The sequence below is a fragment of the Lissotriton vulgaris genome, chromosome 3_1 (genome assembly GCF_964263255.1).
Source record: "Lissotriton vulgaris chromosome 3_1, aLisVul1.2, whole genome shotgun sequence".
In the NCBI taxonomy this organism is placed as follows: domain Eukaryota; kingdom Metazoa; phylum Chordata; class Amphibia; order Caudata; family Salamandridae; genus Lissotriton; species Lissotriton vulgaris.
In genome coordinates, this window is record NC_141689.1 from 1,066,833,217 (window position 1) to 1,066,853,035 (window position 19,819).

A 19,819-nucleotide genomic window follows, 5' to 3' on the forward strand; every position below is an offset into this window, starting at 1 on the left:
CATCCAGTTTCTTTTGCTGTTTTGCCTTGATTTTATGAAGATATCCTTTCGAAGGAGCTCGAGACCAGCACGTTTAAAGTCAACCATCATATTACTAAGTTATCAACAGCAAGAAAGGGGGATTGAGGCTTTAGGGGCCGCACCAAGGGTCAAGTTCCTAATATTTGTTATAATACGGGTGCAAATGGTCTGGGATACAACCCCCTAGATCCCAACATAGAACAAATAAAAATTTGTTCTGTACATCAAATTTCACAAATTGACCTCGCACACCAAAAAACTATATAATAAACACAATATTAGTGCTTAATAAACATTTGTATTGTAACAAAGATAGAATCCAACTGTCCTCCCAAGAAATTTTTCAAGTCAGTTTTCTTCATTTTATTCTTTCTTTATTTATTCAAAAACTCGCAGATAAAAATAGCCAACGCGTTTCGTCCGAAACCGGACTTCTTCAGGGCTACATTTAAAAAGATACAAAAATATATATCAGTGTGTGTATAAATACAGGAGTACGTGCACAGATAAATAAATCATACAGTTTTAGACTCAAGGAGCAATTTATAAAACACCAGACCATTTAAATATGTACAGCATACGAAAAAAGACTTGAGAAGGTGCCTTAGAATTCCAGGGAGAACATGCGCTGTTACAAAACATTTTGTTAAACTAAATGTAAACTAATATGTTATATACAGAGTATTATTCACCTAACCATGTAAGAGAGAATCACGAAAGGACAGTACCTACTGAATTTTGACTGGAGTACACAACATAATGTTTATATAACGGCTCTATGGTCATAAATAGTTTTAAATACCTTTGTGCAAACAAGAGTCCTAAAAGGACAGTACCTACTGAATTTTGACTAGATTACACATTGTGATATTTACATAACAGCTCTGTAATCATAAATGGTTTTAAGTCCCTTTGCGCAAACAAAAATCTTGAAAGGACAGTACCTACTGAATTTTGACTAGAATACACATTATAGTATTTGCATAACAGCTCCAAAGTCATAAATGGTTTTAAATACCTTTGTGCAGTGTATTTTTAAGTTACACGTCCCATCCGTCCTGGCAGGTGTATGAGCAATAGGTTTCTATAAGTAAATATATCAATATTTTAGAAAAGTGGTCATATATAAGAACCTATATGTAGCAAGAGACAGCTATTAATATCTAACAGGCTTTAGACTATTTGAGCGACAGTGTAATCGATATCTAAATCGTATGTCCAGTCTGTATGACTTTATGGGATATGTTTATGGCAAAACCGTCACCTAAAGAGCCTACCTATCTAGGGGTTAAGGAACGTTTAACAGTCATAAGGAAACGAAAATGTGCACTTACTATAATTGTATAGTTGGCAGATCTAATAATCATCCATTCGTTTAGGATCCAGTAGAGTTAAAAGAAGAATAAAGTCTATGCCTGAAACCGAGAAAATAGGCAATGGTTATATAAAGAAGAGTATCTGGTTTAGAACCAAAATTAAAGGTATCCATTGGTAATAGTTGATCAGCCAAGTAAAAACCATTTACAAAGTACCATTGTGAGTGAAAGAAAAGTAATGAAAATTGTACCAATAGTACATAGTCGCTATGGTTAATATTAAGACATTAAAGATTTTAAGCTTTTAGCGATAGTATGGAAGTCCAACTACTTGAACAAGTGGCATGATAGCACTGATGTCTCTAAGATTCGAGAATTAACATTTATTATTTACAGAGTCAAAGAGATGCGTGTTAGTTAAGAAACTAACACCCAGCAAAACTAGATATGTTATGGAGACTAATCTCATAATGCTTAAGGCATACAGAAAAATAAGCCGACAGTACAAGGCAACAATAGAAACGAAGAGCCACAGCCTGTTGCATTGTAACTCACGTATCAATTGAAGAAAACGACACTCGAACGTGCCCGCCATCTTAGCATGTTTGACCTGCATGGTCATATACCAGAATTCCATTCACAATAAATATTGTGATGGGATTCGGACCAATTAAAATACAGGCTGTCAAAGAGTTGTGAAGACTTTATCTAACCAAACAAACTAAGAACCCATACAGCGTTAACTCCTGGGGCTTACCATATGTTCGGCGTCGTCGTCGCGTACGTGTGCGGTCGTCTGGTCTCCCGGTCCATAGTGAGGGCACATTTGAGAGGATATATATAGCCCCCAAATGTGTGTAATTAATCAATTAAGAGTACTGATTAGTAAACGCAAAGGGCGCGCAGTCTCTGAAGACAAGGGGATCAGTGCTAACATGGCCGCCATCTTAGACTAGTCACAAAGAAGACGGAAAAAGTGACAAAAAGTGGCTAAAGAGGTGTTATTGTTTTCTTAAATCAAAAGGACAAGATGGTTTAGTAGTCGATATTATGGCTAATGATTGTTGTGATTTAAGAGACGAACCAACAAGCTTAAAATGGAGCCTATTGGTCGAATATTGTCGATCGGGAAAACGAATACATCGCAGTCTGAAAAAGCATAAAATGCGAGCAGACATCTTGTAATGGCGAGAATTAGGTATAAGAAGCAAAATTTTGCCAAAAAACAAAAGTTAAATATGTCGTGATTGGAATTTCGACCCTATACAAACGTGGTATGACAAAATAAAAAATGAATCGAGTAAAGTGGAATATTTTTCACTTATTTATCAAAAGCAACCAAATCATATCCCGTTTTAGTAGTCTTTGCTAGCCATGTTTATCATAGTTTATGGCAGCATAAATAAGTGAATGCGAGCTAAATAGCGCACATATATTTGTAATCAAAGTCCGGGCAAGTGTAATTTGCTAGCGGCTAAGAGAGAGTCAGAAACAAGTACTACAAAGAGAAGTGCTGCAGAGAAGGCACTAGTGCCTTCTCTGCAGCACTTCTCTTTGTAGTACTTGTTTCTGACTCTCTCTTAGCCGCTAGCAAATTACACTTTGTAGTACTTGTTTCTGACTCTCTCTTAGCCGCTAGCAAATTACACTTGCCCGGACTTTGATTACAAATATATGTGCGCTATTTAGCTCGCATTCACTTATTTATGCTGCCATAAACTATGATAAACATGGCTAGCAAAGACTACTAAAACGGGATATGATTTGGTTGCTTTTGATAAATAAGTGAAAAATATTCCACTTTACTCGATTCATTTTTTATTTTGTCATACCACGTTTGTATAGGGGTCTTTAGCCACTTTTTGTCACTTTTTCCGTCTTCTTTGTGACTAGTCTAAGATGGCGGCCATGTTAGCACTGATCCCCTTGTCTTCAGAGACTGCGCGCCCTTTGCGTTTACTAATCAGTACTCTTAATTGATTAATTACACACATTTGGGGGCTATATATATCCTCTCAAATGTGCCCTCACTATGGACCGGGAGACCAGACGACCGCACACGTACGCGACGACGACGCCGACATATGGTAAGCCCCAGGAGTTAACGCTGTATGGGTTCTTAGTTTGTTTGGTTAGATATAGTCTTCACAACTCTTTGACAGCCTGTATTTTAATTGGTCCGAATCCCATCACAATATTTATTGTGAATGGAATTCTGGTATATGACCATGCAGGTCAAACATGCTAAGATGGCGGGCACGTTCGAGTGTCGTTTTCTTCAATTGATACGTGAGTTACAATGCAACAGGCTGTGGCTCTTCGTTTCTATTGTTGCCTTGTACTGTCGGCTTATTTTTCTGTATGCCTTAAGCATTATGAGATTAGTCTCCATAACATATCTAGTTTTGCTGGGTGTTAGTTTCTTAACTAACACGCATCTCTTTGACTCTGTAAATAATAAATGTTAATTCTCGAATCTTAGAGACATCAGTGCTATCATGCCACTTGTTCAAGTAGTTGGACTTCCATACTATCGCTAAAAGCTTAAAATCTTTAATGTCTTAATATTAACCATAGCGACTATGTACTATTGGTACAATTTTCATTACTTTTCTTTCACTCACAATGGTACTTTGTAAATGGTTTTTACTTGGCTGATCAACTATTACCAATGGATACCTTTAATTTTGGTTCTAAACCAGATACTCTTCTTTATATAACCATTGCCTATTTTCTCGGTTTCAGGCATATACTTTATTCTTCTTTTAACTCTACTGGATCCTAAACGAATGGATGATTATTAGATCTGCCAACTATACAATTATAGTAAGTGCACATTTTCGTTTCCTTATGACTGTTAAACGTTCCTTAACCCCTAGATAGGTAGGCTCTTTAGGTGACGGTTTTGCCATAAACATATCCCATAAAGTCATACAGACTGGACATACGATTTAGATATCGATTACACTGTCGCTCAAATAGTCTAAAGCCTGTTAGATATTAATAGCTGTCTCTTGCTACATATAGGTTCTTATATATGACCACTTTTCTAAAATATTGAAATATTTACTTATAGAAACCTATTGCTCATACACCTGCCAGGACGGATGGGACGTGTAACATAAAAATACACTGCACAAAGGTATTTAAAACCATTTATGACTTTGGAGCTGTTATGCAAATACTATAATGTGTATTCTAGTCAAAATTCAGTAGGTACTGTCCTTTCAAGATTTTTGTTTGCGCAAAGGGACTTAAAACCATTTATGATTACAGAGCTGTTATGTAAATATCACAATGTGTACTCTAGTCAAAATTCAGTAGGTACTGTCCTTTTAGGACTCTTGTTTGCGCAAAGGTATTTAAAACTATTTATGACCATAGAGCCGTTATATAAACATTATGTTGTGTACTCCAGTCAAAATTCAGTAGGTACTGTCCTTTCGTGATTCTCTCTTACATGGTTAGGTGAATAATACTCTGTATATAACATATTAGTTTACATTTAGTTTAACAAAATGTTTTGTAACAGCGCATGTTCTCCCTGGAATTCTAAGGCACCTTCTGAAGTCTTTTTTCGTATGCTGTACATATTTAAATGGTCTGGTGTTTTATAAATTGCTCCTTGAGTCTAAAACTGTATGATTTATTTATCTGTGCACGTACTCCTGTATTTATACACACACTGATATATATTTTTGTATCTTTTTAAATGTAGCCCTGAAGAAGTCCGGTTTCGGACGAAACGCGTTGGCTATTTTTATCTGCGAGTTTTTGAATAAATAAAGAAAGAATAAAACGAAGAAAACTGACTTGAAAAATTTCTTGGGAGGACAGTTGGATTCTATCTTTGTTACAATACAAATGTTTATTAAGCACTAATATTGTGTTTATTATATAGTTTTTTGGTGTGCGAGGTCAATTTGTGAAATATCATATTACTAAGGTAGGAATTCAAATCGGGTATTACATGTGGCTTTCAGCCGAGCCAGTTGAGGATGTGGGTGGAGCCAGTGAAGGAAGTGGGTGGAGCCAGGAGAAGCGGGTGTGGCTTCCCACAAAAATGTGAGCACCTGCACTTCATATTTTACAAATTAAGCACTGCGCCCCACGCATGATAATTGCCCGCATGCTTAACTACAGGGACAGGGACACGGTCCTAAGGGTCGCTAGAGAAATGGGTACAATCACATATCAGGGAAATACCCTAGAGTTCTACCCGGACCACACCATGGCGGTACAGTTGGCGCGAAAAGAATTTGCACCAGTGAAAAAGAAGCTCCGGGAGCTGGGAGTCGAATATGCAATGTTATACCCTGCAAAACTCAAACTCACCAATGTGGGGAAGCCCGTAATTCTCCCGCTGTGCAGCGCAGGAGTATATCAAGAAGCTGGGGCACAGGAACTAGAGGACAGGACAAGTGATAACGATTGAGGAGATCAATGGCCAAGGAACTCAAGTATCAGCAAGGTTCCATGAGATTGTTGGCGATTTGATGTAACGCCCTCTCCCAGTGACTTTGACGAAATGGGCACTCAAGGGAGTCATTTAAAGACGTGCACAGAGGACTGCACAGAGGACTGGGAGTACAGGCGTGCAACATGCAAGTGGACGATACAGGCACGCTGTGCACGAGCGGATGTACCGAACAGTGAGTAACATAACAATCTCCTATGGTCAGCGGCAGTGGATGGATCCCAGGGGGGGATCCACTGTATATATCGAAAGACATCCTGTGACGGTGAGCCTCTGAGTCGCTGACCCGGGGGAGGTACTGCGGGGGTAAGCTTACATGGGGGTTCCGCTTTAAACTGCGCAGATAAGGACTGCAAATAGAGAAGATGTTGCTGCACTATATGATTTGAATGCAGGACTATGGCGGGTGGTGGAAGGGGAGGAAAGGAAGTGATGAATATTGCAATGGCGAGAGCACCCGTCCACATCCACTATGTGGATGGAGACGTGTGAACCTGGCGGCACCCCCAAGCGGGTGTGCCCCAATCTAATTTACACTACTGGTTTGGTTCTAATACAGGGATGGCTTTGGCACAGTTTGGGCGCTGAAGTGGGAGGGGGGAGGGTTGGACTGTTGGGAGATGTTCGAATAGAAGCACTGTGTCTGAGAAGCATTGCGACCTCTTTAGTTACCAAATGTACTGTTATTGGCAGTTTACTCATTACCAGAAGATTTATACTAGCATATGCAGTAGAGCAGACGATCAACGTGCTATCTGAAATAGCAAGATCTAACATGGACTGGCAAAAACTGAGCCTAGCACTATGACACGACCAAATACACTAAAATTCATCACATGGAATGTCAGAGGATTAGGCACTCCAAAGAAAATAAGGCAAATGTTTGCGTTTTTTGACAGATTGCACATAGACGTTGCTTTCCTGCAGGAAACGCACTTAGCGCCTAGCAGCACATCCACACTGGGCACTAGATGGGCGGAATCAGTCACTGGCTCGAATTACTCGACATATTCTCGAGGGGCTAGCATACTAATACGGAAGGGGGTGCACTTCCGGATTTCGAGCATACACAAAGATGCAGACAGCAGGTATGTCATTGTCGTGGGTATGGTGAGGCAGCATCAAATTGCCTTGGTGAACACATATGGCCCTAACATAGATGACCCTACGTTTTATGAGACACTATGGCACACCATTGCAGATATCCAGGTTGAGAGTATAATATGGGGAGGCGATTTTAATATAGCGTTAAGAGAGGGACTAGACAGAACACTGAACACGCTGGAACCACATGTAAATGCAAGGGCGACGCTCAATGAGGCAATGGAAGAGCTACACCTGGTTGACATGTGGAGGGTACTGCATCCGGGGGAACTCATAGCGACACACATAAATGCGGCTCACAATAGCTGGTCTAGGCTGGACTACTGGCTGGGCACGCAGGATGTGCTATCATGGGTAGTCAATATAAAACATCTTCCTAGGACACTTTCAGATCACAGCCCCGTGCTCCTGGAGGTAGACATCCCTCGCTATGAACCACCGCCGTTCACATGGCGTTTTAATGCAGCAGCACTACGTGACCCATTGTATGTCGACACCATACAGAAAGCAGTGATAGACTATTTTGAACTAAATTGCCCCACAACAGACGGCCCTTGCCTGTTATGGGAAGCTTTCAAAGCTACAATACGGGGGGTATGCATAAGCACAACCTCAGGTATATTAAAAGATATCAGGCAGCAATTAAAAACTCAAGAGGGTGCCATACAAGAGTTGGAACAGCAATACACGCAAACTGGGGACACGCTCTGTTAGGGGACATAGAGACACTACTAACAGAACATCGAAAATTTGCAGCGGACGAGCTCAAATACATATTCAAACGCAAAACTGCTAGGAGGTATGGGGAGGGTGGAAGACCGGGCAGAACCCTAGCAGAAAAAATATGTACTGGACCGACACCGCAGCACATCACGGCAATTAAAACCAGGGCGGGCACACTCACAAATGACATTAAGGGCATAATGGGCGAATTCATGGACACATATGGAACTTTATATGAGGCGCGACCGCTGCTATCTCAAGAAGAACTGCTGTCCTACATGGCGGATGTTGAACTGGCGTGGTTAGCAGACGGTCATAGAGAATACCTAGCTCGCCCAATTACAATAGAAGAAGTTGTAGACACCATAAAGAGACAACCGAATTGGAAAGCTCCGGGGCCAGACGGCTTTGTGGTTGAATTTTACAAAACATTTGCGGACTTACTCGCACCGCATCTGGTGAAACTATATGAAACAGCACATGAGGCTCAAACCCTACCCACATCTATGAGGGAAGCCCTGATCATTGCGTTATTAAAACCGGGCAAAGATGATGAACAATGTGATTCCTACCCCCCCCTATCGCTCATAAACGTAGACACAAAAATTATAGCAAGCCTGTTGGCTGACAGATTGAAACCACTGATGCCACTATTGATACGGCCCGACCAATCCGGCTTCATACCGGACAGATCAACCACACATAACACCCGCACCTTATTTGCCCTAGCTCACTACCTAGCACCTGAAATAAAGGCTGTAGCAGTTTTATTAGACGCGGCCAAAGCATTTGATACAATAGATTGGCCCTTTCTACACGCAGTACTTATACGAATGGGATTTCCACCACTGTTTATTGGATGGATCACGATGCTATACACAAACCTAACTGCACGCGTTAGAATAATAATCAGACCCAATCACGATTTGTCGAGGTACCAGGCAGGGGTGTCCACTCTCCCCGATGCTATTTGCCCTCATACTTGAACCCTTAGCCTGCAAAATTAGACAACATCACCACTACTCAGCCATACAACTCCAAACGCGCCCCATACACATATCATTATATGCAGACGATATGGTACTGTATGTAAAAAACCCGGAACAGCACCTTAACCCGTTATTACGCGAATATATTACATTTGGCCAGCACTCAGGGTTGCAGATAAATTGGACTAAATCCCTTATTCTGACACTGACAGATGGTACGCACCCGACAGCCCTGGACTATCACCTAGACTGGCAGGATGAACCGACCAGATACTTGGGAATATGGTTTCACAGGGATCCAGAGCTAGTTATCCGTACTAACTACGGGAGAGTTATATCATCTCTGGAAGACAAGATCAAAAGATGGAATAAACTGCCGCTATCCCTGGCGGACTGAATCGCCATCGTGAAAATGGTATTGCTGCCCAAGTTTCTCTACTTGTTTAACAACATACCTATCAAACCTCCTGCGGAGGTGTTCCGTAACATCAAAACGCTCATGTTGAACCTGATTTGGGCGGGAAAACAAGCCAGGTTAGAATTACACACGATGACACTGCCATATGCGAAGGGGGCTTCAAGGTTCCAGATCTCTATCTGTATTACTTATGCGCTCAGGCGCAATTCGCGCATTACTGGTACCATGAGATACCTTTCCTAACACATGTTGCAGTGGAAGCAGGGGATGCAGACCCGGTCCCGTTGACCAGCATCTACGCACCCTGTCAAACATAGACCTCTTTATAGTCTGTTGTCAATTGTGTTCTGTGATGGTTGGGGTTTGACAGCTACATCATTGTGTATTACCTTCATGTTAGAGTGCAAAAGGCCCTGTTGTATGTTGGGAACATTATTTTAAGGGCTAAGGGGTGCCAATTGGGGTAAGATGTGTTCGGTTTATTCCCATTTACAATGCACTTGTGAGAGTAAATCCCTTTCTAGAGACTTGTCCCTCCTCCATCTCTCCTTGTACTCCACCCAAGCCTCATCTTACTACTTTGATCTCCCTAATAAACCTTTCTAGATTCTTCCCTCCTCTATCCCTCCCTCCGCCCATCACAGACCTTGTTTTACTACTATCTCCTTAATAACACTTTCTAGGTGCTTCCCTTGTCCATCCATCCGTTATACCATTCAACGAAACTAACAGACACATATGTCCATCACTCAAATTAGCATACATTTCCCTATATTAACTCACCACTAATACTTTTTGGGTTCCGGAGTAGCGTACTACTCACTGAAAAGTGCTGTGACGCCTCTTCAGGAGTGGAAGTGCTATATAAATACAATTACAATATTGGGCTTATTACAGGGCTGAATGATGTGCCAACATCATTACAAGTTGTATATATTTCAGGGAGGTGCATATTGTGCATCTAGCAGAGTAAATATATTCTTTATGTGATAGATGCCTTCATAGTGGGCTTGTACCTCCTCTGTAATGTCATGTATGCTTTGGCTAAAAAATGTACATATATCAGTGGGAAATTCCCCAAATTCTCAGAGCAAAAGAATTGAGAATTGTGTAAGAAGTGGTACTGTCTTTTAGTAAAAGTTTGGTTCGGGGCAGTTTAGTGTCAAGCCTGGGGAGGCACAAAATACAACAGAAGATGATAGTCATATCAGCATTACTTTAGACTCAGGTCTCTAAAGGTCAGAACAAATTCATTATCTTTGGTTACAAAAGTCATGACATCCAGTTTCTTTTGCTGTTTTGCCTTGATTTTATGAAGATATCCTTTCTAAGGAGCTCGAGACCAGCACGTTTAAAGTCAACCATCATATTACTAAGGTAGGAATTCAAATCGGGTATTACATGTGGCTTTCAGCCGAGCCAGTTGAGGATGTGGGTGGAGCCAGTGAAGGAAGTGGGTGGAGCCAGGAGAAGCGGGTGTGGCTTCCCACAAAAATGTGAGCACCTGCACTTCATATTTTACAAATTAAGCACTGTGCCCCACGCATGATAATTGCCCTCATGCTTAACTACAGGGACAGGGACACGGTCCTAAGGGTCGCTAGAGAAATGGGTACAAGCACATATCAGGGAAATACCCTAGAGTTCTACCCGGACCACACCATGGCGGTACAGTTGGCGCAAAAAGAATTTGCACCAGTGAAAAAGAAGCTCCGGGAGCTGGGAGTCGAATATGCAATGTTATACCCTGCAAAACTCAAACTCACCAATGTGGGGAAGCCCGTAATTCTCCCGCTGTGCAGCGCAGGAGTATATCAAGAAGCTGGGGCACAGGAACTAGAGGACAGGACAAGTGATAACGATTGAGGAGATCAATGGCCAAGGAACTCAAGTATCAGCAAGGTTCCATGAGATTGTTGGCGATTTGATGTAACGCCCTCTCCCAGTGACTTTGAGGAAATGGGCACTCAAGGGAGTCATTTAAAGACGTGCACAGAGGACTGCACAGAGGACTGGGAGTACAGGCGTGCAACATGCAAGTGGACGATACAGGCACGCTGTGCACGAGCGGATGTACCGAACAGTGAGTAACATAACAATCTCCTATGGTCAGCGGCAGTGGATGGATCCCAGGGGGGATCCACTGTATATATCGAAAGACATCCTGTGACGGTGAGCCTCTGAGTCGCTGACCCGGGGGAGGTACTGGGGGGGTAAGCTTACATGGGGGTTCCGCTTTAAACTGCGCAGATAAGGACTGCAAATAGAGAAGATGTTGCTGCACTATATGATTTGAATGCAGGACTATGGCGGATGGTGGAAGGGGAGGAAAGGAAGTGATGAATATTGCAATGACGAGAGCACCCGTCCACATCCACTATGTGGATGGAGACGTGTGAACCTGGCGGCACCCCCAAGCGGGTGTGCCCCAATCTAATTTACACTACTGGTTTGGTTCTAATACAGGGATGGCTTTGGCACAGTTTGGGCGCTGAAGTGGGAGGGGGAGGGTTGGACTGTTGGGAGATGTTCGAATAGAAGCACTGTGTCTGAGAAGCATTGCGACCTCTTTAGTTACCAAATGTACTGTTATTGGCAGTTTACTCATTACCAGAAGATTTATACTAGCATATGCAGTAGAGCAGACGATCAACGTGCTATCTGAAATAGCAAGATCTAACATGGACTGGCAAAAACTGAGCCTAGCACTATGACACGACCAAATACACTAAAATTCATCACATGGAATGTCAGAGGATTAGGCACTCCAAAGAAAATAAGGCAAATGTTTGCGTTTTTTGACAGATTGCACATAGACGTTGCTTTCCTGCAGGAAACGCACTTAGCGCCTAGCAGCACATCCACACTGGGCACTAGATGGGCGGAATCAGTCACTGGCTCGAATTACTCGACATATTCTCGAGGGGTTAGCATACTAATACGGAAGGGGGTGCACTTCCGGATTTCGAGCATACACAAAGATGCAGACGGCAGGTATGTCATTGTCGTGGGTATGGTGAGGCAGCATCAAATTGCCTTGGTGAACACATATGGCCCTAACATAGATGACCCTACGTTTTATGAGACACTATGGCACACCATTGCAGATATCCAGGTTAAGAGTATAATATGGGGAGGCGATTTTAATATAGCGTTAAGAGAGGGACTAGACAGAACACTGAACACGCTGGAACCACATGTAAATGCAAGGGCGACGCTCAATGAGGCAATGGAAGAGCTACACCTGGTTGACATGTGGAGGGTACTGCATCCGGGGGAACTCATAGCGACACACATAAATGCGGCTCACAATAGCTGGTCTAGGCTGGACTACTGGCTGGGCACGCAGGATGTGCTATCATGGGTAGTCAATATAAAACATCTTCCTAGGACACTTTCAGATCACAGCCCGGTGCTCCTGGAGGTAGACATCCCTCGCTATGAACCACCGCCGTTCACATGGCGTTTTAATGCAGCAGCACTACGTGACCCATTGTATGTCGACACCAAACAGAAAGCAGTGATAGACTATTTTGAACTAAATTGCCCCACAACAGACGGCCCTTGCCTGTTATGGGAAGCTTTCAAAGCTACAATACGGGGGGTATGCATAAGCACAACCTCAGGTATATTAAAAGATATCAGGCAACAATTAAAAACTCAAGAGGGTGCCATACAAGAGTTGGAACAGCGATACACGCAAACTGGGGACACGCTCTGTTAGGGGACATAGAGACACTACTAACAGAACATCGAAAATTTGCAGCGGACGAGCTCAAATACATATTCAAACGCAAAACTGCTAGAAGGTATGGGGAGGGTGGAAGACCGGGCAGAACCCTAGCAGAAAAAATATGTACTGGACCGACACCGCAGCACATCACGGCAATTAAAACCAGGGCGGGCACACTCACAAATGACATTAAGGGCATAATGGGCGAATTCATGGACACACATGGAACTTTATATGAGGCGCGACCGCTGCTATCTCAAGAAGAACTGCTGTCCTACATGGCGGATGTGGAACTGGCGTGGTTAGCAGACGGTCATAGAGAATACCTAGCTCGCCCAATTACAATAGAAGAAGTTGTAGACACCATAAAGAGACAACCGAATTGGAAAGCTCCGGGGCCAGACGGCTTTGTGGTCGAATTTTACAAAACATTTGCGGACTTACTCGCACCGCATCTGGTGAAACTATATGAAACAGCACATGAGGCTCAAACCCTACCCACATCTATGAGGGAAACCCTGATCATTGCGTTATTAAAACCGGGCAAAGACGATGAACAATGTGATTCCTACCCCCCCCTATCGCTCATAAACGTAGACACAAAAATTATAGCAAGCCTGTTGGCTGACAGATTGAAACCACTGATGCCACTATTGATACGGCCCGACCAATCCGGCTTCATACCGGACAGATCAACCACACATAACACCCGCACCTTATTTGCCCTAGCTCACTACCTAGCACCTGAAATAAAGGCTGTAGCAGTTTTATTAGACGCGGCCAAAGCATTTGATACGATAGATTGGCCCTTTCTACACGCAGTACTTATACGAATGGGATTTCCACCACTGTTTATTGGATGGATCACGATGCTATACACAAACCTAACTGCACGTGTTAGAATAATAATCAGACCCAATCACGATTTGTCGAGGTACCAGGCAGGGGTGTCCACTCTCCCCGATGCTATTTGCCCTCATACTTGAACCCTTAGCCTGCAAAATTAGACAACATCACCACTACTCAGCCATACAACTCCAAACGCGCCCCATACACATATCATTATATGCAGACGATATGGTACTGTATGTAAAAAACCCGGAACAGCACCTTAACCCGTTATTACGTGAATATATTAAATTTGGCCAGCACTCAGGGTTGCAGATAAATTGGACTAAATCCCTTATTCTGACACTGACAGCTTGTACGCACCCGACAGCCCTGGACTATCACCTAGACTGGCAGGATGAACCGACCAGATACTTGGGAATATGGTTTCACAGGGATCCAGAGCTAGTTATCCGTACTAACTACGGGAGAGTTATATCATCTCTGGAAGACAAGATCAAAAGATGGAATAAACTGCCGCTATCCCTGGCGGACTGAATCGCCATCGTGAAAATGGTATTGCTGCCCAAGTTTCTCTACTTGTTTAACAACATACCTATCAAACCTCCTGCGGAGGTGTTCCGTAACATCAAAACGCTCATGTTGAACCTGATTTGGGCGGGAAAACAAGCCAGGTTAGAATTACACACGATGACACTGCCATATGCGAAGGGGGCTTCAAGGTTCCAGATCTCTATCTGTATTACTTATGCGCTCAGGCGCAATTCGCGCATTACTGGTACCATGAGATACCTTTCCTAACACATGTTGCAGTGGAAGCAGGGGATGCAGACCCGGTCCCGTTGACCAGCATACTACCACATAGGAGACTTAGATTACACGCGCGTGACATTAACCCGGTCAACACCACCACGGAAGCGTGGAGACTATTGGGCAAGGTAGCTAACAACCTACCACTCTACGCACCTGCACTCCCGCTAGCCCACCACCCGGCCCTCTTGGTTACACAGGAGCAGGTTGGAATGGAGTTACTGAGGCACGCTGGTATAGACAGGATGGGAGATTTATATAAAGATGGAATATTTCAGACCCTAGACAAGTTAGATTATATTAGCAATCCAGCACTGCTGTTTAGTTTCAACTACTACAGGTTGCAGAGAGCAATGAGAGAACATTTTCCCACATTTCCGGAGGAACCTCAGACGCTAACTCCTTTGCAGCTGGTTCTCACAACACCCAAAGCCTCACATTTAGTGTCAAGATTATACACTAGCGCGCAGACAGACATTGGAGGGAACACTGAGGGGGTGAGAGAAAAATGGTGCAAAGCATTGGAAGATACACTTTCAGAGGAGGAATGGGAAACCCCTTGCCTACTAACGGGCTTACTTACGCCTAATGGAAACCTGATGATCATCCACTATAAATACCTCCATTAAATGTATTATACACCGCAGCGACTACACAGATACGGCTTAAGGGACACCTCCAACTGTGTTAGGTGTAGGCAGGAAAACGCAGACTTCATGCACTTGGCATGGCACTGTCGCCCTGTGGCGGGATACTGGGAGCAAGTAGTACAGGCCCTTAATGACATGCTAGGGACATCATTACAATGTACGGCCAAGGTCTGTTTGTTGGGTATAGTGCCGCAATTAAGAGCGCAGAGGTGTAAATTTTGTGTAGTAGCTCTCTTAATGGCAAAGCGGAGAGTGTCCCTACACTGGAGTAGTAAATTGGGGCCCAAGATGAAAAGCTGGCTGGAAGATTTAACGTATTGCTGTGACACGCTAGCCACTTACGAGGAAGAATTGGTGGCAGGCTCACGTCCTAGGGATTATTGGTCTTATTTCAGTCAATACTTGCTAACAAGTTCATCGGTACAAGATGCACAAAATTGAGGTAAAGGACTAAACCGAACCACATGAACATGAGTATTGATAATCGATGTGTAATGGAGAGGGGAGAATGCTGTGACACAGTGACCTAAGGTATGGGGGTATTCTTAGTTTGTTTAGTTGTTTCACTAAGGTCACATATAAAATGAAAAACTGTAAGAACATGAACGTGTTTGGAAGCGATTACGGCATTGTCTTGTTTCACACATGTTTTTTCATGAAACGCCGCCGGACCAAAGGTTGTCGGCTGATGGGCCGTGTATGCCAGCAACACATTTACCAACCCATGCAAATATGTAGCCGGCCTAAAATGGTTGTAGGCGAAAGAAAGTGTATTATGCTTATGTGACGATGTGAAATAAATATCTTACACCAAAAAAAAAAGTTTATCTGTAAGTTTATTATAGATCTTAGAGGGTGGCTATACAAGTACTTAAAAAAAACATTCATGCAGTAATAGGGTCAATCAGTATTTTTATTTATGTATTTATTTTTCGAGTTTTGTATAGTGCAAACTTGACCAAAGGTATCAGAATGCTTTAAATTGTTTGCACGACAGCATTTACAAGAGTTACATTCGCAGTAAGAAATAAACAAAGAACACTATACAATACAAATATACAATAGACAGTGGGATATGTGGACAATATAGTTTGGAGGTAGCTATGGTAGGGTGTTTCGTAAGTAGAAGACACTGAGGTACAGTTATTTTCAGAGGTAGTGATATTCAGGCTCTTTTTTTGATGTGAGGAAGGTGCATCAAGGCAAGTCACATTGATTCGGTGGGGGGTAAGGTATTTGTTAAGAAGAAGTAATGTACATTTTTTTACTGAAGTGAAGGACTGATTAATTGTCACGTAACTCCTGTGGCAGAGCATTACAGATTCTAATAACATTCCCAGAGTAAGAATGAGTAAATGATTTTTCTTTCTCAAATTTGGGCGGAATTAAGAATAGTGTTAGAGCTCTGTAGAGGCCTCCTTTGGCTGGCTTTTGATAGTTTGTTAACATGGTAGATTAGTTTTTCAGTGTAGAGAGCTTTGTGGGTAATGCAGGCAGTTTTGAATATACATCTTGCTTTGGTTGGTAGCCAGTTGAGTTTCTTGAGTGATGCGGTCAAAGTGACTCTCCACAGAGAGTAGTCAGTCTGCTGCGTTGAGTGTGTCTTTCAAAGGGATATGGTGTGTTTTTGAGGAGCCAGTAATCGTTGCATTACCGTAGTCTAGTTTAGAGAGGACTAAGAATTGCACCACGGTCTTTAGGTCTACAAGGGGGATGAAAGTTTTGAGTTTTCTTTTGGTGTTTCAGCGTGTAGAAGGCAGTTTTCGCTGAGGGATTAATATGCTCTTTCATGTTCAAGTTTCTGTCAAGTGTATTCCCTAGTTGTTTAACAGAGTTGGAGATGGATAGTTTGTATTTTATGGCAGTGAGGTTATCAAGCCAGATATGAACTTGATAGGACCTTTTGGTTAGATGAAGAGGAGTTCAATTTTGTTGGGGTTGAGCTTCAGGTGGTTGTTGGTCAGCCCGGATTGTACCATGAAGTGAGTGCTGTTTAGGTGCTGTATGTCTTTAGATGACGAGATTTGAATGTAGAGTGGGTGTAATCTGAATAGAGATAGTAGGCAATTCTGTCTTGTTTCAGGATCATTGCAAGGGGTTCCATATGGAGGTTGAAAAGGGCAGGAGATAGGATAGATCCTTGGGGAACTCCTTAAAGGAATGGAACTGGTGTTTAGGTGGAATTTCTTTAGTTTGATTAGCTGAGAGCATTGGTTTAGGTAAGAAGCAAACCACTGAAGGGCTGTACCTGTGATGCATGTACTCTGGGTGAGGGTGTTTAGGAGAATGTTATGGTTGACAGTATCAAAGGCCGCTGAGAGGTTTAAAAGTATTAGGAGGCTGGCCTAGCCATCGTCAAGAAATCTGTGTAAGGCATCATTGATATTCAGAATCAAAGTCTGTGCACTTCAGCCATTCTTGAAGCCAGATTGGAAGGTGTCATACAGGTTGTATTGTGCACTGTGGTTGTTGAGTTGTGAGAACACACATGTTTAATTAGTTTTAGCAAAGAGAGAGAGGTTAGTTATAGGCCTATAATTGTTAAGGTCATTCTGGTCGGCATCTGGCTTTTGATGATGGGGGTTACTTGGCCAAGTTTGAGGGAGGCTGGCATGGAGCAGCTTGATAAGAAGGAGTTAATGATTTTAGTTCATGTAGGGGAGATGATGTGTCTGAGAATGTTGACAAGCAAGAAGGGAAGGGGGTCGTAGAGGTGCAATGTTGGCTTCATGCAAACAAGTATTTTAAAGATCTTTTCTGCTGAGATATTTTCAAAATCAGTCCAGGTTGCATAGTTTTTCAGTTACATGAGGTTGTGGATGATGTTCTGGCTCAATGAGGAGGTTAGTTTGGGGGACCGCCATTTGTTATAGGTGACCACTGGCTGCACCCTCTTTGTTAGAGGGCACATCTTTGGTATGGGGTGAGGAGATGGATGAGTCCAGTGAGAGTTCAATGTTTGCTATTTTTATAGACAAGAATTTAGAGAACTCTTCACACTGCTTGGTAGAGTCAGTAATTGAATGTTGTGTGAAAGATGAGGTTTGCTGTTTGATGATGTTGAAAATGTCTTTAGGTCTGTTTCTGGAGAGGTCAAGTTGGGTTTGAAAGAAGGAGGATTTTTCTCTGAAGATGTGTGTTTTGTATTCTAGATGTTCAGCTAGGAGGAGAGAGAAATGGGTCAGCGAGGGTTGTTGTCTCCATGTTCTTTCAGCAAGTGTAAGATGTCATCTCTCTTTGATAAGGTATTTGTTAAAACAAGATCTGGAAGAGATACTTCTTGATTTCTGGAGTTGTAGGGGGCGAAAGCGTCAAGAAGTTCTGGCATTTTTATGTTGTAGTTGGAGGTGAGGTTATCAGCGGAAGTGAGGTCAGGTGGTGGTAGAATTCGGAAACCGACTAGTGCTTCTAATGCAGAAATCTTTTTTATAGCATTCAAAGATGAATGAATGAAAATCTTTATAAATCACAACAGCTGCTCCAAATATGCCTCCTGGCACACATGAGACATGTGTTACATGTTTGAGGGGGGATCTTAAACTGAAGTTGTTGATGCAACAAACGTGTATGTTTGTTTATATTTGCCGATATGTGCAAGAATTCTGTGTTTTTAGAATGCTTCTCTAACAATACAAAGAAAACAACCCCGATCTCCTTCCACTGAGCAGACTCAGCTGTCATCATCCCTACCTATTACTTAGATTATGTCTGCATAAGAGGCTACCATGCCATTAAACTTGTAGTTGATGGCCTAATGGCAGAATTTTCTATTGATTTGTCACAGGCACTTCAAGATGGTGTTATCCAAGTCATGGCTGCTGGCCAAACACTTTGAGGGATTCCCAAAACATTCTGATTTTAAGTTGAAGGAGGAAACGCTACCACCAATAAAAGATGGAGGTAAGAAAAATCTATAAATATTGAATATTTTGTAGATTTACTGTGGCAGTTTTTCTTGGTATCATATAATTCAGAATGTCTATGAGAATAAGAGGGGAGGGCTTCCTTAATATGCGTATGATTTATTTGTTGAGTGTTTTTATAACCCTTATATCTGTCTGCCAGGAGGTTATATGGAGCTGCTATTTGGAAAGACTACTCAATTTATTATTTTGTCTGTCCGCTCCTAGCACCTAATCTAATTAATGAAAACTTCAGAACTGTTAGCACACTTTCAGAGGGACAGAAGGCAAGCAGCAGTTACTAGGCTCAAGCGTGGGGGCTAAAGCGGTTTACTCCTTACGACCTGGGCCTGACCTACTGTGGGTCCTGTGTAGCTGGGGCAACTGCTACCCCTTTCAGCACTTGACTCTCAGTTGTAGTGAGGGTTACGCAGTCCAATATTCATCGAGGTGTTAGGTAAGTATGGGCAAAATTTGCGAATTCGCGATCCGCGAATTAGTGCGAAAGCGAACTCACAATTCGCATAATTCGCGAACTCGTGTGAATTTGCTGTTTTTGCCAGTTCGCGAGGGCTTTTTACAAGTTCGGGAACGCGAACTTACTTGTATGGTCACAAAGGTCGCGACCATGTTGTTTCTACGTGTCCAGCCTGTTTGCGACCCTGTGGTTCATCGCGGCCACCCTCCGGTGCATCACTGCCACCCTCTGGTTCACTGCTGTCACTCTCTGGTTCTTCAGCACCCTCTGGTTCATCAGTGCCACCCTCTGGTTCACCCCTGCCACCCACTGTATCCTCACTGCCACCCTCTTGTTCATTACTGCCCCC

At 42.7% G+C, this 19,819-nt stretch overlaps 1 protein-coding gene across 1 annotated transcript in view; it reads left to right on the forward strand.

Moving 5' to 3' along the window:
• LOC147727409 (prostaglandin reductase 1-like) overlaps positions 1-19,819 on the forward strand; it is an 841,629-nt gene that overhangs the window by 14,022 nt on the left and 807,788 nt on the right. Inside the window, exon 2 of the mRNA XM_086963105.1 lies at positions 18,875-18,990. Within this exon, the coding sequence (XP_086819231.1) occupies positions 18,885-18,990 (106 nt within the window). The 5' untranslated portion in view covers positions 18,875-18,884. The remainder of the gene's footprint in view (positions 1-18,874; positions 18,991-19,819) is intronic.